Consider the following 21,069-nt stretch of genomic DNA (forward strand, 5'->3'; position numbering starts at 1 on the left):
GGGCTGGCAATGACATTACACGAAAGGGCCAAGTGATTTGAATTTTGATGCAACGACATGAATTGTAACCAATGAATAGGCCGAGCTAGAAGAAGCACGAGCGTCCAACGGAAGGTGAATGTTACAGAGTCTCTCCGCTTGCGGTGTAACACTCAATCACAGAATATCCTTTGAACCATCACACCCTCAAAGCGACAAGACCTTGGAGGATGTAGGGTGCAGGGTTTGTTGAACTCGCAACTACCAGCCTCTGCACGGCTTGTAGATATCAATCACCTGTCCCAACAGCAATAAGAGAACCTTCTATAAACCGTCTACAAGTGGCACAGGCTCACCATGTCGTTCTCTACAATGTAATAAAGCGGATGGCACGCAGCTGTGAGACCTGTTTGATTCGTGAGGCGCGTTGAGGGGAAAGAAATTTTACAGGAATGGTTGGGAACAATCTTGAGCAAAGAACCTCTTGGGTAATCATCCATGTTGTAAGGTGCTCGCTTCCCTGTGGAAGTCTTCTTGGTCTGGGTTTAAACATAAATCAGCCGCTTCTCGAAGATTATCGGCTTGTACCATGACTTTCCCGCATTCCTGCGATAAGCTTTGAAGGACAAGATCGCAGCCTTCAACAAATCCGAAGTGATCGTCTTGCGGAGCCAGATCTTTCGACATGGCGAGAGATCTATAAAATATCTATTTTCAATCCCATGTGTTAAGACAAAAGTAATTTACCCCGCGTCACAAAGCATGTGACCCGAACTTTCGTAATGCCCGATAACGCGTGTCAAGACTCGAACCTTCCAACCAGACCTCAGCTTGCAATGAATAGAAAGTTAAGAGGAGCACCGCAACGTCTGCCTCCTTGCAAGCTCCGGCTTGCACCTGTTGGCGATCAAAGAACACCTTAGCAAAAAGTCAAAAATCCTGCTGGAAAGCATCGAATTTAACACATAGTTTCCGGGATGGATTTCTGTGACACCAGGGAATTGATTTGAACTTCCACAAGAAGGGGTGCTACCTTCATGAAGAGCATTTTCAGCACGCACATAACTTAAAAGAGCTGCTATACCAATAGAAACTATTTGGCAATCGAGGCCTTTCTCAATCAAGAAATCAGCAAAAGACCTCGCCATCTTGCATTCTTCTAAACAAATGTTCTGTGCCTCTGCTCTGTACACAAGGTTACTTTTTGAGTAAACCAAGATTCATCGCACGTGTCTTGAGCCTGATAGCCATGACCAGAGTGACTGTAGATACCTCGAAAAGTTATGTTTTTCTCTCCTGATATCTTTTGCGCGAGCTCCTATGAAAAGTCAGCGATTCTAGACTGAATGAAAAGGTCACGCACCAAACCAGTTGCCCTGTTCAACCTGATGTCAACCCCAGCTCTATGATATCCGGTGTCGATCTTCAAGAAGCATCCAAAATGCGCATTTTCTTGATCCTCTATAAAGTTTTTGAGCTCATCAACCTGAACCTCAGAGTCTACGATTAAAGAGATCTTGCATCCAGTACTTTGGGAAATCTAAGAGCTTGAATTCAAAAGGCAGACTAAACGAACAAAACTAGCCTGGTACAATGGAAAGAGCTTGATGGAGGTGATCTGAGGCAAAATGTCAATCATGTTACAACTCACCGGCATGCAAAAGACCGGAATTCCGTAGGTGATATCACTAAACCCGTTGGAAGCAAAGAAACTGACTTCTGCCAATGTTGAGCAAACGATTCCATTTGACAAATCTCCATCAACTTGCAGTTTTGCGATTTCCATTGTCTTATGAGTTTTTACATTTGGCCGAAGCTTTACACTTCAATTGAAAAGTGTCAGGAATGGTCGAGCTCAACGTTATATGAAGATATCTTGGTATACTTACTTGCCTGCTTTGGCTTTAGCAATCATGTTTTCACAATTTCTCTTGACGACATCAATGTCGACAATGAAAGCAGGTGTGACGAGATCTGACAGCTTGCAAGGTAATTTTGTTCTCATCGCATTCCAAGTCAAGTATGGTTCCATATCTGCAAATTAGAATCAATGTGCTTCGGCGATCTTGGTCTGATGCTAGCATAGAGGTGGAAGCCACATTATTGCTGCCTCCTGCTTTCCTGGCTCCTGGCAACTCTCGTGCTCGTGCTCGTGCTCGTGCTTCTGAACATGCTGCTCAGTGCTGCAGATGCACCTCGTACATCTCCTGTTCCTGTTCCTGTTCCTGCTCCTGTTCCTGTTCCTGTTCCTGTTCCTGTCCCTGCTCCTGCTCCTGTCCCTGCTCCTGCTCCTGCTCCTGCTCCTGCTCCTGCTCCTGCTCCTGCTCCTGCTTCTCACAAGTTCCTTTGTCGGGATCCGTCATTGCGTCCTCAAACTGTGACCCCACCCCAAGGCATTTCTCTAATAAAAAGAAGGGATTCCGGGGGTAGAGGGGTTATATGTGTAGATAGGACGATCGTTGAGTTTTTCAGGCAATGAGATGCCCGGGAGTAGGTCAAGCAGTCGATTGCGAGCTCATGGAGAGATGAAGCAGCTGGTTTCTTGTTGAAATGACTGCACATAACATGCTGGGCTCATGTCATTGTTCGCTTGTCCCCGCACATCTTGAACTTCGCGACTAGCATGTCTGATAGTTGTTGCTTGTTCTGGGTGCAGACCATCGAACGAGAGTGAGGCTACATGCAACCATTCTCTTCATGTTGTCTTCTCGTTATTCATATCAGCATTGTCAGTGGCTTCATCTACCCTCTTCATCCTCATGCAACAGATCAAAATCTCTGGCGAAAAGATAATTACTATCCTATCACTGAAGTCATCAAGCAGAAGTATTTGGATGTCGAGCGAAGATGGTCTTCCTCGGTACCCACTGTTGATGACACAGTCTCGTCGCCTCCTGTTAGCACTCCCTTCGATCGAGGACCCTACGCTGAACGACGTGACTATGCACTGAATCTGCAGCCTGGCGCTCCTTTGTTCCATCCTCCAGATTCTCCTCCTGGCTCAATACCTGCCGACGGCCTGCGCGGGGGGAATTTTTGCGATGAAGGAGCTCTTGATAGTGAGTGTGTGATATCCAGACCTTTGAGCTTTCCGGGGAATTACACGATAAGTGGGATGGGAGTGACGCCATTTGTAAGGACAACCACGACTCACTGTGATTCATTGGACTGCTCATGTGCCATAGACCTGGTCGAATTCCTTCCTTCAAAATCTGATCTCATATGGGCATCGATTACCGTGGAGATGGAGGAAGGATCAGCCTTCGTGACCAGCAAGCTCAAGTCAACGAAGATCGATGGTCATCTGCTCCAGGGCGAGTGTGAGACTCGAGTTTTATGTAAAGGTCAGGAGAGAACCAACATTTCAGACAAGAGCGCCTGCTTTCCCGGTTGTGGAACCTTCTACGAATGTCTTCATCAAGTGGACATTACGAATTTTGCGAAGGATGGGAGAATACATCTAGACTTCACTTCCAATGAGCATGAATTCTTTGGGCATCGATGTGGTGGACATATTCTGAATGTAAGGGTTACGGTTACTGGAGAGTACCAGTCAATGGGAAGTTTGCGCCTCGCTCGTGGAGGAGGATTGTTTTGTGAAACGAAGAATTGTTCGTTATCTTTCCACAGTCTCCGCAAGCTTACCCTGGACGATGGATCAAGGATCTTCTCAGATAAGCTAAACTTCACTGTTAATTCAATGGAAATTGCAGGGCATGTAGCAGCAAACAGCTTAGAAATTACTTCTGGGGCTTTGGAATTGTCTCTTTCTGGTAGACTCTCTCACGTGGAGCCCAACCTTTTCTCCTCATGTCAGATTGACATACATCCGAAATTTGTCGAAACAAAATATTCGTCAGAACTTCCTGTGGGATGCAACATAAGTTGTTTTCCTTGTTCATGTTTGGAGATTTACGGTTATTTACATTTCTCTTTCATCTTCGTAAGAGGCATCTCCCTCTTTATCGGGGCAGAGGGTCATATCTCTGCGGATGCTCTCGGTCATTTTGGAGGTGAAGGTCAGGGAGCGGGGTCCAGTTCTGACAGCGGTGGTGGCGGAGGAGGTTTTGGAGGCCGCGGGAGTGGAGGATGTGCCCTTGGGTCTGGGGATGGAGGCAGTGGATATGGCGAAGCCGTAGCTCCGAATATGCTGGGAGTCTGTATCACTCTCGAAGACTGCCAGGCAGATTTTGGCTCACAAATAGGTAGCGGAGGCGGACATGGGATGGTGGAAGGCGGGCGAGGCGGTGGTGCGATAAGAATCTTGACTAGCACTGAGGTTCGCATCATTGGACGTTTGAGTGCAAACGGGGAAGATAGTGCTTGCTATCTCAAAGAGGTGACCAGGGGTATCTTCTTGTCCCAAGCCGGTGGAGGAGCAGGGAGTGGAGGATCGATTTGGATCTCCTCTGCCCGCTTGCTTGGGTCTGGTGTAGTCAGCACAAATGGCGGTTCTGCAAATCGTTCATGCGACACTGTGAAGGTGGTGACGTCAGGAGGAGGTGGAGGAGGTGGAAGGATTGCGATCGATTATGTCACGTTAGACATGGACCTCTTGCTTCATGCGCATGGAGGGACTTCCTTATGTGCAAGTGGAGGTGCAGGAACTGTGTTTGACTCCAATAGGATGGTTTATTTTCTTGACAACGGTGAAATATATAAGGTATCGTCAAATTTGGCATCTTCGTTTGCGTTCCTTCAGGATCAACCGACAACTCAAGTAGCTTTGACTCCGTGGCCTCAATGGGAGGAGAGAGGTACTAATCATTTGAATATTGCTATATCCTTTTGATTTGTTGTATGCAGCAAACGTCTATCGTCAAATTGTGTGTTGCTTGAACTCTACAAGAGTTCATTATCCGGTCAATGGATGCAATCCTGCTGTTGTGGAGCAGGTTTACGTTCAGAATAGTGCTTTTGCTGAATTTCCCAAAAGCAGCTTATCTGTTCTTGTTGTCCAAAATAGTGCTTCAGTCGTTGCTACTAACTCCTCTGCAATGCTCACAGTCTCTTCTAAGATTGTACTGAGAAATGGACTGATCGGTTGTCTTGGTTGCTCCACAAGTTCGCTCGATGTTTTAAGGAATTCATGTGATGAAATTTGTCCGAATTGGAAGATTGTGTGCGATGGACATATTGTGATGGATGGCTACAGCAAGATGATTGGAAACAATATTAGCATTCTTGTGCAACAAAACATGTTTATACTGCAAGGAGCTATGCTATATCCCAGCTCTTGGAATATTTTCTCGTCGATTGAAATTGATTGCTCCAGTTTAGTACTCAATGGTACAATACACTTTTCCATCATTCAATTGAACGTTACCAATATCAGCATCCTCGAAGCTGGGTTGATCTCTGCTGATGGGAGTGGAGCGATGGCAGGTACCGGACTTGGAGATGGTCTTTCGAATCGCCTTGGGGGGGAGGAGGGGGTCATGGAGGACGAGGAGCTCAAGCATGCTCCTCGAATATGACGGGAGGAGCTGCATATGATCAGCTCATTCCAACAGAATTTGGAAGTGCTGGCGGCTATGGCAACCTGAACTTGACGTCAGGAGAGCTAGAGGAAGAGGTCAAGTTGTCAAGGAATGGCTCTTGGAACCTCGTAACTTTATCTTCTGTGGGGTTTGCCGTCCGTCAAGTACAACGTACGAGAGAATCCGCTTCCTTGACCAGTGGTTTCTGCCAGTTGAGGGGAATGCGCTTATTTCCTGGTATGTTGCCCCAGTACGTCACCCCTGCAGAGAAGCTTCCTCGCTTTAAGACTGATTGTCCAGTCGGTATGCGAGGAAGCAGCATGCGAGACTGGTGTTGCTCGGGCTTGAATTGTGACTGTATTCTCGTCAGGAACAATTCTGTTCCAGGGGGAAGGGGTGGAGGGATTATCAAATTGTTTGCGTCCAAACAGGTACAGTTGAATGGTTCAATTAGCGCCAATGGCGAGAGTTATGTGTGCAACCGTGGATACCCTACGTTCTCAACAGGAGGAGGAGGTGCAGGAGGATCTATTTCTATTAGTGCCCAGCAGTTCCTTGGAGCTGGAAACATTTGCTCCTCCGGAGGATCGGTACAAGTCGCGTGTTCCTCAACTATCAGTGGAGGCGGCGGAGCTGGCGGGCGGATCTTCCTAAGAAACCATGACAGCGACGTGATCGATCTCATCTCGCTCGAGCTCAATATCTCTGCGTTTGGAGGATCGAGCGATGGATGTGGAGCAGGTGGAGCAGGAACGATCTTCATTGAGTTCAATCAGACTCTAATCGTCGACAATGGCTTTGCTTCTTTCTGGTCTGCCATAACTCCTTTTCCTTACCAAGACTCTTCGCATGCGAATCTGACCGATATTATCGTCAGACGAAGAGCCTCATTTCTATTCCCTGTGGCGGACGCAATTTCTTCTGCACTGTCTGTATGGGTGAGAGACAAGGGATTCTTGGCTGCTGGCGAGAGAAGCGCAGCTCTGCAAGTGAAAACGCTAATAGTGCTAAACGAGGGCCTTGTGGGTTGTCTCATGTGTTGGAGCAGCACTGATTCTATGAATAATCTTCCTGGCTGTTCAGACGAGCAAACCCTCTGCCCTGCAATGAGGTGAGTTCTGGATGCGTGTAAATGCATGTTCTGATGATGTGCACGCAGCATCGCGACGAAAACCTGATTGTTCAGCAAGGATCAAAGCTTCATTTCCTGACTTTGAATATCTCCGTCACTGATATGTTTGTGTTGGATGAGACAAGTGAGATCTCTGCAGCAGACCTGCTCACTTTCTCTGAGCTCAACATCAACTCGACTTATCTCAGATGCGATGGTCTGGTTCGATCATCTTCCCTCGACATTTCTGGCATCTCCGCCTTCCTCTCTAAGACCTGTAGAATCATGTCCAAGGCACTTGGTCACCCTGCAGGAAGCGGGCCCTCTCCTGGTGCCTCAGGAGTGACCGGAGGGGGAGGAGGCGGCAATGGGGGTAACGGAGCGCAGCCTTGTTCCTTTGATGTCGGGGGAGGTATTGTGAATGTGACTTCGGGTCTACGATGGATCTACGGAAGTGGAGGAGGAAACAGTGAAAGTATGCAAACTTTTCGTGGTGGAAGGGGAGGAGGTAGGGTAAGAGTGACCATGCAGGAGAACATTACAATGCAAGGTATAATCAACGTGGACGGGGCTGATACCTATTGCTCCAAGAGCGATCAGGAGTTTTCTCACCTCATACAAGGTCTTGGAAGTTCGAGCTTGTTCTCTGGTGGAGGTGGAGCAGGGGGTTCAATATGGATCGATTCTCATTGGATCTTTGGCTCCGGACTCCTTTCTGCAAGAGGAGGAAACACGTTTGATGGATGTGGTTCCGGTCTTCCAGGCGGGGGCGGGGGCGGAGGAGGAATACAAATACGAACTCCGAGCAACAAGAGCTTGAACTTGAGGTTAACTGCTGTAGGAGGATACAGCGGAATCTCCTATCAAACACAAAGAGGTTTTCCAGGAATTTGCTCAGCCGGGGGGGCAGGTTTGTTGTACCTCATTTTTGACAACTCTTCTTTGCTTATGATCGACAATGGGCGATCTGATTACGCATCTGCGCTGACCCCTTTTCCTTCTCTTTTTTCTTGCCCTTCACGTATCGTCGTTCGAAACGGAGCCCAGCTGGAATTTCCTCATCCACAAGACTCGGAGTGCGTTACAAGCTTTCTGGTCACCAACAAGTCATCCCTCTTGGCCTCCCACCGGCGACTTTTAAGTGCTTCTGTCTTACATGTCTATGACGGGATATTGGGTGGCGTCACATGTGGAATGAGCATGGCAACACAAAATCTGATGCCGGGATGTTCGTCAGACTGTGACAAGATTTACATCTCTGCACAAACTCTGCAAGTCGAAGGAGGAGCGCAAGTAATGGGATGCAACCTCTGGATCAATTCCTCTCGAGTTGTTATAAGTCAGTCTTCTGGATTACTGGCAAGTGACTCGCAGCGAAACTCCACACTGAGTCTTCTTTGTCAAGATTTGATGATTGCTGGAATCGTTCGCTTTGCCACAATTGAGATTAATAGCTCCAACAGCTTAGGAGTGACGGAGAGCGGCGTTGTTTCTGCTGCTGCTCTTGGCTATGCGGCAGAATCTGGTTCTGGTCCTGGAGGAAGCTCGATGGGAGGAGGTGGTGGAGGTGCTAATATAGGAGACGGGGATTTCGCTTGCAAGAAGTCAATCACAGGACTTTTTTTGGGTGCAAAAGGTCTGCATGTTGGAAATAGCAATGAAAGCTTGTGGGATTTTGGAAGTGGAGGAGGGAATGGATTGACTGAAGTCAATTATAATATCACAACCAACTATCAAATAATGGTGAACAAAAATGGGGTTTCTGTAGGTCCTATACAATCCTTGCCTCCCGGAGATGAATTGTTGTCAAATGTTTATAGGATAGAGAAAGGACTTCTGAGTATTGGCGACGGAAAGATTGTAAACTCTAATTGGCAGGGCAACGTAATGGATCTGACGGGAAAAGCCAGCGGGTCTTGGGTTCGAAAAGACTACTTGCAATGTCTGAAGCGAGGGACGAATTTGACTGATGATGGTTTGGTTGTAAACCTCAGAAATCGTTTTTCTTGTGCTGATGGCTATGCCGAGTCATCACTGACGGAGTACTGCTGTCCAGTGGACACCTCGAGCTCAATGGGATGGCAGGATCTACTGAGATTAGGTTGTGATTGCTTGTCAGAACCTAAAGTCAGCAATCCTGGAGGACGGGGAGGAGGAAGGATCAGACTTCTTGCATTGAACACAATAGATATGAATGGAACAATTTCAGCAGACGGAGAAACAACGCTGGTTCTTCAGACGAGTTCTACAGTTCTGAATTGGTCTGTCAGCGGTGGAGGAGGAGCAGGGGGATCTGTTTCAATGATTGCTCCAATCATATCCGGAAATGGACTTGTTTCTGCGTCTGGTGGAGGCAGGTAAGATAAAGTCTTTTCATGTTGATATCTGCTGACACACGCATAGTTTTTCCACGGAACCGAATGTATTACCAGGAGGAGGAGGTGGAGGAGGGCAGATTGAAATCTTCTCGATGTTGGTCACGTCCGAGATGCACTTCAAGGTAGAACCAGGAAGAAGTAATTGCCACGACAGTCGGATCGGGCGATACTGTGATCCTGTCTATCAGGGTCTCTGCAGCTACAAGGAGCTGAACGAGAGTTTCGATGAATTTTCAATCACCAATCCCTGGCTGATGTGGATCAATGAGCCTCTTGGATCTTGCTTAGATGGGAAAACTGAGTTTTCTTTGAAGGAGCGCGAAAGACTCACACATTACAATCCTGTGCAAGGGAAGTGCTGGGATGTGAGTTTGTCAAAGTCAGGTTGGTTGCGAATCTTTCCAAGACATTACAGGCAGTTTTTCGTGAATGATACAGCACACAGACTTGCATATCATCTTCCGGGGAATTCCTCTTTTGACGTTGAGACCCGGATGGTGTTGATGAATAATGACTCTTCCTGTGTCATTGGTGGGCTGTACGTACTTGGAGTGGTTCATGGAGTTTCAAACCGTTCGCCATGGCACTTCGTATCATCCGACGGAGTCACCATGGAATGGGTCAAGGTCGGGGTGTTGGACACGGGGGACACGGGTAGACTGCAGGTGAGCGTTTTGTCTAGATTCGCATTTTGTCAACTCACCTCTTTGACCAGTGGACTACATACGGAACCGTCCTGGAGGAAGTCTTCGGTGTGCGTGACAGATTTCATTCGACGCACGTTCATCTTCGCCTCCAAAAGGGCACCAACCAAACACTTACTGCCTTCTGGCGGCAGGATGCAGAAACCGAGTGGACTGCGATGAATCCTCAGCTGAATTTTGCGTGGGAGTCCATTGAAGTAGGACTCTATGCCGCGCAATGCGAAGAATACGGCAACGCAAGCGTAGACTTTGATTACATAATCGACAGATCGAAAATTTCGCATGATGAAGTGTTCGGGGGATCAGCAGAGCCGGGACTTCTTAGCCATGCCAGTTGTGTTGGCAGAGGAATAGGGGACACAACAACAAGTGATCCAAGTGTTTCTGATGCGCTCCAGAAGTCTGTGGATGTGAAAGGATTTTCTCAAGAGATGAAAGAAGTTCATCTTGTTGATGGCGATTACAGTACTGGAAGTGGCGGGTTGGAGATGAATGATGTCAAGACGATTGTTCTGCGAGGAAGCGTCACTTCACAAGACTTTGTATACGCATGGAATTCTACAAGTTCCGGTCATTTTGTCAAGACTCCACGCTACGATGAATCATTAGGCGGCTTTTACGACAATTTTGCTTGGAACGGAACGGGTTGGACACCTCTGGTGGTACGATACACTGTTTCTTTCAGACCGAGTCTTGTTGAGTCGAAGATGGTTTTTTTTATTGACGGAGTGGAAAGACCGACACTCATCGTTACCAGACCGTCTGAATACAAGCAGCCAAGAATCTATATCTTTACGATAGCAGAACAGAATTCCAATCACTCAGTGGAAGGGTTTGTCTTAACAACGCAGAAAGGAGTAGGTTTCGACCATGCATACACCACAGGGACGCGAAACAATGGAGCAGATGCAGGAGAAGTTGAACTACATGTTTGGGCCAGTGCCCCTGACACTCTGTACTATCAGGGAACCAAGACAACCGATGTGGGAGGTATGATCGAGGTCAGAGACTCGCTGCTCGCTCCGTCCAAGCTTGTCCGCACAAGACGTCTAATGGAGGAGAGGCCGATGAATCAAGTAGATGAATCCAAAGATTCTTTCCGAGAAAGTCTGAGGACATACTACATGAAGCATAATAGAGCAAAGCTGACGGATCTCGAGGACATGGTGAATGAGTGGTTTCTCAAACAAGAAGAACTTGATCAACTCCTTTCTTTGAAGTATGGCGAAGCTTTGTCATTGCATCGATCTGCATCGACCTCTGAATCCTCCATGGCCCAATTGATGCCCAAATCACCAATCTTGCTACATCCACATACTACTCCGACTCCGCCATTGCCTTCATCACCTAAAGAACTCCTGGGACAAGACGCACGCGTCGACACGGAAGCTCAGAGCAGTCCTAATCCAAAAGAGCAAGTCAAGGCTTCAATCAAGAGTCACAAGTTTCAGCTCAGGCTGAATGAAGAATCTGCTCTTCTTGAAGCGAAATCAAGAAATATTCCATTTCTGAGGAGAAATCTAAGCCTGGAGGAAACTGTTGTAGGGCCAGCGAAAGTTGTAATCTCATGTGGAGGAGGATATTTTTTTTCACCTCTTATGAAAACATCGCCTATGCTGGTTGTCGTTGACCTCAATGTTGAATTCGTTGATTGCAATTTTGTATTCTCCGATAGTCTTGTCTTGTCCTCTTCGGTCTCGATCTTGCTTCAAAGGAGCATCGTGCGCTTTTCGAGATGTGCGTTCTCGAAAGGAAGGAGCGGACTGGAGATTGACTCTTCCATGGTAGACTTTCGCGACTGTAGATTTAGTGATGTTGAATATCAACATGATGGCTCATCGCTTTCTCTGGGCTACCGGAAGATAATCGCAGGAGGAGGTTTGCAGCAAGCAGCATCGTTGGATCAAATGTTTGCCATGTCTCCTCAAGTCTACATGGCAGATGTGAAGTTTGAGAACAACTCGGCAAGCATGGGAGGAGCTCTGCGTGTTTCGAGAGGAAGCTTTTATTGCCAACGCTGCGAGTTCAGCAGGAACTCGGCGAGGAGAGACGGAGGAGCTATCGTGCTGGAGGGATCTGCAGCAGTGATCATTACGAACTCGCTCTTTGAAAGAAATGTCGCTACAGGAGGAGGGTCGCTCGCGCTTCTCAGTGGAAGTGCTATCTTTGCCCAAGTTGATTTCAACTTCAATTTTGCCCGCCTGTATGGAGGAGCGATACTTTATAACATGTCTGCCGTACCATACAAGCTCGCTCGAGAGTGCGATTGCAAAATTTCCTACAGAGTTTTGCCTTGTTTGACAGCTTTTTTACGATGCAACTTTCTCAATAACTCAGTCATCGGCTCCACCAAGGTATGTATGATTTGTTACTGTCGGGACAAATGCTCAATTGTTTCAACTACAGGAAGTAGGAAATGGAGGAGCAATTTTCTTTCTCGGTTCTGGATCAGCTTCGATTGAGGGGAGCTCGTTCATACAGAATTTTGTTGGTGGACCCAACGGCATGGGTGGATGTTTCGGAATGAAGGATGGAGGTTCTTTATATGTCAGAGACACACTGGTGAATCTTCTTGATCGTTTTTGTGAATGAGCTCAAGGTACCCTGCCAGATTTCAAATAATTCTGCGGGTTATGGCGCAGTTTTGCGAGTTGAAGAAAACGTGTTTTCGGTTCTGACAGATCGCCATGCTTGTGATCGTTTTTTTAGGTAATTCGCAGTATTTCAGTACTATTTGACAACACAACCATCTTTCAAAACACTGCGAGCAGATTTGGTGGAAATGCGTGCATGCTTGTTGCAAGTTTAATTGTAGTGCAGGAGGGATTTTGTCTGCATTTGTCAGCACTAAAGTCGCGCGGATTCCCTTCCTCTACGCCGCAGGAAGGTTTTACTACAAGCTTGGACTCAGCGACTACCGCGAGTTTCCTCTTTTACGCTTTGGTTTCAACGGGAATCCGTACCTCGATCCCCACAGTGCAACCCTGCTGCCAAATGGCCTTGGTGAGAACCATGAGGGAGAAAAGGGGTCAAGGAGCGGGATGGAGCTGACTGAGGGACAGGTCTTACTGCAAGCAATCCATACGAGCCCGCGTGGTTCACAAAAGAGCTTCCTGCTGACCCAAGATTGACCGATCAGTGGCCCTTTTATGCTACAGGGGAGCGATTCACAGGTTGGAGGGAGGCGAGTAGACAGCAAAAGATGGGGAGGGACGGGGGTTTGTGGGGGTTTGGAAGCGGAGGACGGGCTTGATGTTTCGATAGGGTATTTCAGTCCTTTAGCGCAGCCTGGCCAAAAGGTTGCATCTGGAGGGCTCTCGTTCGTCCTCTATGATGGTGCTCCAGTTTTGGATGGATGGTAAGGAAGCGAATAGTGGAGACCAATGCTGAGAGATGGTGGACCAGGGAGCAGGTTGTAGGACAAGTCATCTTCAAAGACTGCAACATCTACGAGAACATGCCGGCAGGGCTTTCGGCATGCTACATGGACGTCGAAACTCACAAGTAGAGCGATGAATCTTTGTGCGGAGAAACTGACAAATTTGACAGGCAAACGTGTTTGGGTGACAAGCAGCTCTTGTAACTCCTAATTTCTCTTTTACTTTGCTGTTCGTATTTGTATTTTTTCATTCTGCTTTGTCTGTGTACCATGTTATCTGTCTCCATGTTAATGTAAAAATCAGCTTATATTGCATGCTTTGCTCTTTTTGTTGCCCGATTCAAGCTGCTTCATCTTCTCCGACGCATCCTTTTGCTCTTCTCGAACTTTTCCTGTCAAACATCAGGTGTGAGAGACTGTCATGATCAAGAGGAGGCGCACGGAGCTCTTCCTCCATGCGAGCTTTTTCCTCAAGAATCTTATTTATTTCATCATCTGCTCGACTCTCGTCAGTTCCATACTTTTAAGCAATGAACAAACCTGAGCGGGCAGGTGCAGTCTTGGGTTCCTGTTGCAGGGTCTTTTCGTTTAAAAGTCGATCACGCTCTTCCTGCAGCTTCTTTGCCTCCTCCTCCATCTGCTTCTGCAATTTCTGTCTTTCTAGTTGGAGTCTATTTTGGATCTCCTTTTCGATGTCTTCCTTAATGTTTTGCGAGCTACTGCCATCCTTCATTGTCTTCAACTCTCTTTCAAGCCGTTCTTTCTCTTGTTTCAGTTTGTTTGCCTCGTCTTGCAGACGCTTGGCCTCTATCTTGCGCTCTTCTTCGATTCTTTGCTTCTCCAGTCGAGCAGCTTCTAGTTCCTGCCTGAATTTCTCCGCTTCTGCCAACTTTTCAGCTGTCTCGGGCTTCGTGTTCGAGGCAGTGCCCGCTTCATATTGGCGCATATTCAGATCGTCATCGTCCTCTTCCTCGATTATGAGAATATCGGAGCTCCATCCCTCCTTCTTGATTTCCGAAGATGCAGATGCAGAGGTAATTGGTCGGAGAAGATTCTCCTCCAGCTCTTTCAATCGAGCTTCCTTCTCCTCGAGCTCTCGTTGCTTCTTTTCATTCTTCTGATTCATCTCGGCAATCTCTGCATGGGACGCACGAAAGTTTCCCTTCCGGGTGGCGTGATTGGGATTGAAAGACTCTACTCCTTGGATCTGGAACGAGATGGCCTCTGCTAACAGGGTCTGTTCGAATTCCTCGTTGAGGACGACTGGAAATCTTCTCTTGTGATTAAATATTGGCTGAGACGTTCTCTCGTTGCATCTCTCTGTGTAGTGCTCTTGCTCATTGAAGTCAATGTAGACGACCAAGTAGTTGTGAAGATGATCGGGAAGACCTCGAGCAGACAAAATCTCAACTTGCAGAACTGCATTTGACATCCAAATGTCCCGGATGTTTTCTGCTGGCACTCCATCCTCCACCTCAAAGGTCTTGCCCTGCTCGTTGAGCACTTCAATCTTGACGCTGATCTCGCCCTCCGACTTTCCCTTGTAGTCGATGATTGGCGTCGTCAGTTCAATTGGAATTAGCCAGTAAAGACTGACAAAGAACATTTCAGTGAGGGAAAAGGGGGACAGGGTGAGAAAGAATTCATGTATCGCATGCAAAGAAAACATCTGAAGGAACAGAGGTGAAGCAAAAGAATGCAAATTACAGAGTTAATGCTCCTTGACACTGAAGAGCAAAGAAGAAAAGAGAGACGTCAACAAAGAGAAGGAATGAAGCAGCAAGCTGCAAAAGAGAAGGTGAATGAAAACAACTTTACCTCTCAAGGTAGACGTGAGCATGACCCAACACAACATCGTCGTCGACATCTCTGAATGGATCTTCTTTTTTCGAATCTTCTTCTTCGCTGTCCAGCAGGTGGATTTCCCTATGATAGTAATCTCGCATGCTGTAAATGCGATCCATAAACTTTTCCCGCGACCACAGTCGATTCTTCTCTGTCAATGTATCTACTACTCTGACAGCAATCGTGTTCTCATTCTGCAAGGAGCCTATTGAGTTTCTCCTCATCCTCTGTCTAGTCTCCATGACATTTCTCTGCACAATCTTGAGCTCAAACTTACATCCCTTGTCAAGCTCCTCACTGATCATGTTTGCTTCGTGGATTAGCGGAAGCATGGATACGATCCTGTCATGCAGTAATTCATTTTCTCTCCTCTTCTTGCTCTGCTGTGCTCGAAGCTGCTCAGCCTCTTCCTCCCTGTGCCGCAGTTGTTCCTCCAACTGCTTTTGACGCTCAAGTAGTGCGCGCTCTTCTGCTTCGAATTTCTTCTGCGCTTCCTCCTTCTCCTTTCCAACCAGGCTTTTCATCTCTTCATCCTTTTTCTGAATTATGAGCTGCTGCTCTTCGAGTTTCTTTTGCACTTCTTCGCGTTCCTGCTGCAATCTTGTCTCTGCTTCTTCAATTTTCTTCTTCATTTCCTCTGCCATCTTCAATTCTTGCTCGCTCTCCACCAACACATCTGAATGTCCAGCAGCAATTGCAAGTTCGTGCTGAGCGAATTCCCAGTCGATGACTGGGGCTTCTGGAGGGGTTTCTCCCCTGGATATTGCCTGCTGACGAAGCCTTTCATGTTCGGCTGCTTCCAGGGGATTGTTAAAGCGGAAGAGATGGTTGTTGCCGAAGCGGATCCTGTCGTTTTGTTTCAAAAGCTGCGGGCTATCGGAGTCAAGCATAATGCCGTTGATCCAGGTGCGAGAGTTGCCAACTTTAACAATGCTGACTGCTCCACCATCGTTGATGATGCGACAGTGCTCCTTCGACATGTTGAGCCCCACGAATTTGATAGTTTGCGGCACGTCTGCATCTGGTCTGCCTACAGTTGTAGTCCCGCCGCGCAGGGCGTAGATGACAGCTCCAGACTTCATCGGATCTTCGTTTATGTTGACCAACTGTGGCATCGAGAGTTCATCCTCCGATACAGCGATTCCCATCTCTTCCATGATTCGCTTCCTATCTGACTCCATCGCCTCAGCATCTTTGATTTTTTCATCCCATGATTTGTTGAGCTCTTCCAGGAGCTTCTTGCTTTCCGCCAGCTCCTCTTCGAGCTTGGACTTCTCCCTAGCTGCTTCCTCAGCCTCCTTCCTTGCTGCTGCTGTCAAAGATTCAAGCTCAACCTCGCTCGGAGTGGATTTTTCTGCAAGCTTTCTCAGCCGTTCTACCTCTTCCTGCAACTCTCTGATCAGCTTTTGGTTGGGTCTTCATTGACGATGGCGGTGTTCTTGATTTGCTTAGCCCGATCTGCATACCGCAAGGTGCTAAGAGTTTCCTGCACATGGAATCAGACAAGATTGGAGTGGAAGCGGAGCTGTACCTCATAATTGATGTCGGCGGGGGATAAAGCAGCAATCATGATTGTCCTTGAGTTTCCTCCCAGAGATTCTTTGAGCAACCAAGTCAAGATGGAGTCTCGGTAAGGAACAAAAACTTGTTTTCCTTTCTTCTCGCTTGCATCTGCCAAAGCTGAGATAACATTGCCAAGAGCGGACAAAGATTTGTTGATTGCTGCTCCTTCTTTTAAGCGATCTCCCGTTGCTCCAGTGCTTGCTGCACGTTCACTTCCAGCGAGATCCACGAGATTTATTTTGCTAACCTTGTCCATTACCTTCATTGTCGTCATGTTTGTTGTCGTTTGCGTCAGAATGATGGTGAAGATTGTGTGTGCACGGGAGCTTGTTGCGTTCATCTGCGTTGAAGCAACAGTACGAGCTCGAGTTCCTTCATCCATCAATTGCTCGATGTAAGCTAAATCCTTGACGGGTAAGAGCGCAAGACCGTCGACGTAAGGGCCCTGTTTTCAGTTCAGGTTCTGGAAGACTTCAGGGATCAAGTACCGTCTTTGAATTATCTCGTACTTTCAACCCACTCTCATTGCTTTTGTTTGTGGGGTTAAACAGGTCTCTGACTTTTTCGTTGTATATTTCCATCATGCTTGCTTCAACCTTTGAAAATACTTTTCATGCTTTGTCATATTCTTGACGTGAGTTAGAGTACCTTAAATGTAACTGTACTATCCGGGTTCTCTGAGATTCTTCTAAACAATTCTGACAATCGATGTTATGGCAGGTCATTTCGATACGACATCACCTTGACAGGCACAAGGGATGATGCCTTTATCCACGCCATAACCAACCATGGAGTAAGACTTTCCCGAACCTGAGTGAGTGTCAACTTAGCCGATGAATTTCCAACGTGATACCTGTTTGCCCATATGCAAACAGGCTGACATTGTAACCCTACAGATCATCAGCAATATTTTTGTTGAAATACGATGCGATCTAAACCTTCCAAGCATTCTCTAGCACTCCGATACCAAGATCGTTAAAGACGATCTGAACATGCTTGAGATAATTTTGTTTGTTGATGAGAGATCATACCGCTTGTGTTGCGAAGTTTGGGTCGGAAGGGTTGTGACTCCAATAAGAATAATCGAAGGCGAAACTTTTCTCTTCGTTACTTTCAGGATTTCTGATTGTCGTTGTTCTGTACAGAAGGGTAACTAATTAGGATCAAAAGGTAAGATAAAATGTTTCACTTCTCATGCATGGATATGATGCATACGCTATTTTTCTCTTTCTCCCTGTTGTTAAAGGGACGAACACGAACAGCAACTTTGACATTATCCGACATCTTATAGTTGCAAACAACTAGGCAAACAAGTTGATTAGAGACCTTCAAGAGAAGCAATAAAGAAAACAGGAAGAAACAGCGTCAAACTTACATCTCTAGTCGAGCTAAGCTTGCTCAGGCATTATGTTCCTATTCACCGGCTCCTATTGCTCAACTGATCAGGTCATTTAGGTTTAGCTGGGTTTAGGGTTAAAGTGAGGGTTTAGGGTTAAGAGTTTAGCCCAAAATGAGGCCAAGCAGGGTTTAGGGTTTAGGGTTTAGGGTTTAGGGTTTAGGGTTTAGAGGCGCCGTTATTTTCGGCAGGGCGCCGTTATTTTCGGCAGGGCGCCGTTATTTTCGGCAGGGCGCCGTTATTTTCGGCAGGGCGCCGTTATTTTCGGCAGGCGCCGTTATTTTCGGCAGGGCGCCGTTATTTTCGGCAGGGCGCCGTTATTTTCGGCAGGGCGCCGTTAATTTCGGCAGGGCGCCGTTATTTTCGGCAGGGCGCCGTTATTTTCGGCAGGGCGCCGTTATTTTCGGCAGGGCGCCGTTATTTTCGGCAGGGCGCCGTTATTTTCGGCAGGGCGCCGTTATTTTCGGCAGGGCGCCGTTATTTTCGGCAGGGCGCCGTTATTTTCGGCAGCATGGCTCCTCGTCAGGTGTAGGGGAAGCCGCCAGGGCGCCAAGGAAGCTGCAAGCGAGAGGTTTGTATACTTCAAATAGCTTTCTAAGTATGGTTCTTCAGTATGATGAAAATGTTCGCAACCTGCTGTATCGGAGATCATGCCAATACACGCAGAGCGGACTTGTGGATGCCTCTGTCCTCGAAGCTGATCTCGTCGAGAGGGTGAAGAGCTTCGCGAAGCGTTATCCGAACAGCAGGACAGCCCAGGCTTGCAAGGCTGTGGAGGGATGCACCCCCGACGCTATCGCAGAAGCCATCCGCTCGACATGTCAGCACTGGCAGGCACGACGTGAGTTTCTGCAAGAAGCGATGACTGGATGGAGTGAGCAGATTGAAGAAGCCAAGAAGGAGAAGGTCGAGACATACACCGCCTCAGCAGGCACTGCGGCGAGGTGACTTCCTTCATCTCCATGACTCTCCTGGGCATCTCCTCGGTGTATGTCAACCATGAAGAAAAGCTGAAGAAGAAATTTGAAGAGATCGGACTGATCGTAGACTCAGTGCAAGAGAGTAAAGCAATCATGTGGAAGGCTCCGTATAGACCCGAGATAGCGAGTGCTGAGGAGATCCCGGTGACTGTTTCCTTCCTCCGCAATGCACAAGCGGAGAAGCTCTGGCAGGGAAGAGAGGACTTCGCGATCGATGGTCGCAAGTTCACAGCTGTACATGTGAGCATCGTGCACGATCGATCTTTCAAGATTCGAGCCAAGAGAGGACCCTGGGGCAAAGGGGGCAGCTTGGCAGAGCTGACTCACCTGCTAACCTTGGGCGGCATGACAACGGCTGAGATAGCTGCCGTCTATCGCTATCAGCTGCTGCGCCAGTCCCTTGCAGCGGTCCAACTCCAGCCGCTGGCAGGCATGCTGGTCGCTGGGGCGCCAGGACAGCAAGTTCATCGCTGTAGGGGCCAACGTCATCTGGAGACAGAGGGAGGTGGAGTGGATCGTCTCCTCGAGCTGCCCAGAGGCGAATGATACAGCATTTCGAGCTTTCCGAGAGAGCGAAGCGATGGAGGGAGTACACCTGACTCTGTTCAGCGAGGACCCGAAGATCAGAGAGGCGCTCGCAGTCGAGTTGACAGCTGATCGCTTTGTGTCCAGAAATAAGTTGAAGAAGGCATCAAGACTGCAGAAGAAGGCAGGCGGCAAGGACGGCAAGGAGATCAAGATCATCATCAAGTCGACGGCGGCATCTGGTCGCTTCACGAGGAAGGAGATGGAGGGGCTGTGCAACGGCGGCAACACGTCTATCGCAAGAGTCAAGAGAGTCTTGTTGGAGATCGCTAACAGGCTCGAGATCAACGTTGAAGGCATCGACATGGAGGAGGATTTGAACACCAAGTCCTGGAACGGGTCCAAGCTATGCATCCTCCTCGGCTCCACGGAGGATGCTCGACGCATGATGAAGGAGCTGCCCTTCTATCTCGAAGGCGCAGCAACCAAGCTCGAAGCAGTCGGCTTCGACAAGGAGCCTGACTCTGAGGCGGCTGGTCAGCGGGGCACCAGCGACGCAGCGCAGCGACAGGAGGAGAGCGAGGGAGAGTGGCTGGAGTTTACAGACCTGGAGAGGATCACAATGGAGGCAGCATCTCCGTCAAGCCAAGAGGACATGCAGCTCGTCAGCGAGCTGTCAGCAGTCATCGAAGATGCAGCTTCTTTGAACGAGGCGGGGACGAGCGAGCCGATCAAGCTGGTCCTGGACAAGGCCGTTGGCAACCTCCACGACACGTTCTACTCTCCGGGGAGCCTGGAGTTCATGTCGCTGGGAGAGTGGGCGAAGATGCCAGAGGAGCAGGGAGTTGGGCGCAACGTTCTCAAGGAGAAGCTGGGGAAGTGGCTGCAGAGCAAGCGCTGGACTCGCGTGCAAGGAGAGAGCAAGAAGGCAAGGAGGGGCAGCGCGTTCTCGCCACGGGCAACGGCAGCTGCTGAGCTTGAGCAGGAGGCGGAGAGCGACGACATAGAGCGTCGATCTCTTAGCTTCCTGTTCATAGCACTGAGTAAATTCGCAGAGATGCATGTGCTGGCCTGCTCGCTGAAGGTGGACAAGAAGGACCGACTGCGGGTGGAGATGAGGGAAGATGGCGAAGAAGAGGAAGACATGGAGGAAGAGCAAGGCGAGGGCGAGGAAGAAGACGGGGCGAGCCCGTACCGAGCTTGAGCTGAGCTCAAGGTAATGAGAGAAGGTGGAGGCGACCGAAGGCCAAGGTGAGGAGAGGCAACTCTCCTGACTGAGGCTGAGGAAGCTGAATGGAGGAGGAGTAGGTGGCGACCGAAGGCCAAGGTGAGGAGAGGCAACTCTTCTGACTGAGGCTGAGGAAGCTGAATGGAGGTAGAGTAGGTGGCGACCGAAGGCCAAGGTGAGGAGAGGCAACTCTTTTGACTGAGGCTGAGGAAGCCAAGAGAAGACAGCAAAAGTAGAAAGTAGAAAGACGCCTCAGAAGCAGGGTTCGCATTGTAGGCCGTGTACTCCCAGTGCTCGAGCGCCTCTTTAGACTAGGATCAAATTGCATAAGCCCACAACGAGGCCGAGCAACATTCTAGCATTCTAATAAACTCACATAATAATAATAATAATAATAGGGTTTAGGGTTTAGGGCCGCCCCTTCCCGAGGCATGCACATCCGCGGCGCGTAGGGAGAGCGCAAGGGGACCGGAGGAAGCTGCGAGCAAGTTCTTGGTATAG

The 21,069-nt window shown here is 48.3% G+C and overlaps 4 protein-coding genes across 4 annotated transcripts; 1 reads left to right on the forward strand and 3 right to left on the reverse strand.

Annotated features, from left to right (window-relative positions):
* Nucleotides 1–227: 227 nt before the first annotated feature.
* Nucleotides 228–1,960, reverse strand: GUITHDRAFT_94991 (hypothetical protein). The gene is made up of 12 exons (XM_005831662.1): nucleotides 1,869–1,960; nucleotides 1,631–1,802; nucleotides 1,343–1,519; nucleotides 1,209–1,294; nucleotides 1,064–1,164; nucleotides 945–1,012; nucleotides 841–897; nucleotides 727–791; nucleotides 568–676; nucleotides 428–518; nucleotides 336–385; nucleotides 228–276 (listed from the first exon to the last, which is right to left on the reverse strand). Exons 1-12 carry the CDS (start codon nucleotides 1,892–1,894, stop codon nucleotides 241–243), a joined length of 1,038 nt encoding a protein of 345 aa, XP_005831719.1. The 5' UTR covers nucleotides 1,895–1,960; the 3' UTR covers nucleotides 228–240.
* A 7,482-nt stretch (nucleotides 1,961–9,442) lies between these two features.
* Nucleotides 9,443–13,235, forward strand: GUITHDRAFT_109517 (hypothetical protein; the record flags this gene model as incomplete). Its single annotated transcript, XM_005831663.1, has 8 exons — nucleotides 9,443–9,613; nucleotides 9,664–12,006; nucleotides 12,059–12,188; nucleotides 12,536–12,655; nucleotides 12,715–12,825; nucleotides 12,917–13,010; nucleotides 13,058–13,156; nucleotides 13,202–13,235. 8 exons carry the CDS (start codon nucleotides 9,443–9,445, stop codon nucleotides 13,233–13,235), a joined length of 3,102 nt encoding a protein of 1,033 aa, XP_005831720.1.
* A 96-nt stretch (nucleotides 13,236–13,331) lies between these two features.
* GUITHDRAFT_109518 (hypothetical protein) lies at nucleotides 13,332–17,723 on the reverse strand (the record flags this gene model as incomplete). Its single annotated transcript, XM_005831664.1, has 12 exons — nucleotides 13,332–13,423; nucleotides 13,473–13,526; nucleotides 13,572–14,623; nucleotides 14,850–16,292; nucleotides 16,343–16,362; nucleotides 16,408–16,884; nucleotides 17,088–17,137; nucleotides 17,181–17,249; nucleotides 17,293–17,329; nucleotides 17,378–17,425; nucleotides 17,471–17,576; nucleotides 17,629–17,723. The coding sequence occupies 12 exons, from the start codon at nucleotides 17,721–17,723 to the stop codon at nucleotides 13,332–13,334; spliced, it is 3,543 nt and encodes a 1,180-aa protein (XP_005831721.1).
* A 2,394-nt stretch (nucleotides 17,724–20,117) lies between these two features.
* Nucleotides 20,118–20,952, reverse strand: GUITHDRAFT_152955 (hypothetical protein; the record flags this gene model as incomplete). Its single annotated transcript, XM_005831665.1, has 3 exons — nucleotides 20,581–20,952; nucleotides 20,381–20,545; nucleotides 20,118–20,308 (listed from the first exon to the last, which is right to left on the reverse strand). Exons 1-3 carry the CDS (start codon nucleotides 20,837–20,839, stop codon nucleotides 20,118–20,120), a joined length of 615 nt encoding a protein of 204 aa, XP_005831722.1. The 5' UTR covers nucleotides 20,840–20,952.
* Between the last annotated feature and the right edge of the window lie 117 nt (nucleotides 20,953–21,069).

This window comes from Guillardia theta, assembly GCF_000315625.1.
Source record: "Guillardia theta CCMP2712 unplaced genomic scaffold GUITHscaffold_39, whole genome shotgun sequence".
NCBI classification, from domain to species: Eukaryota; class Cryptophyceae; order Pyrenomonadales; family Geminigeraceae; genus Guillardia; species Guillardia theta.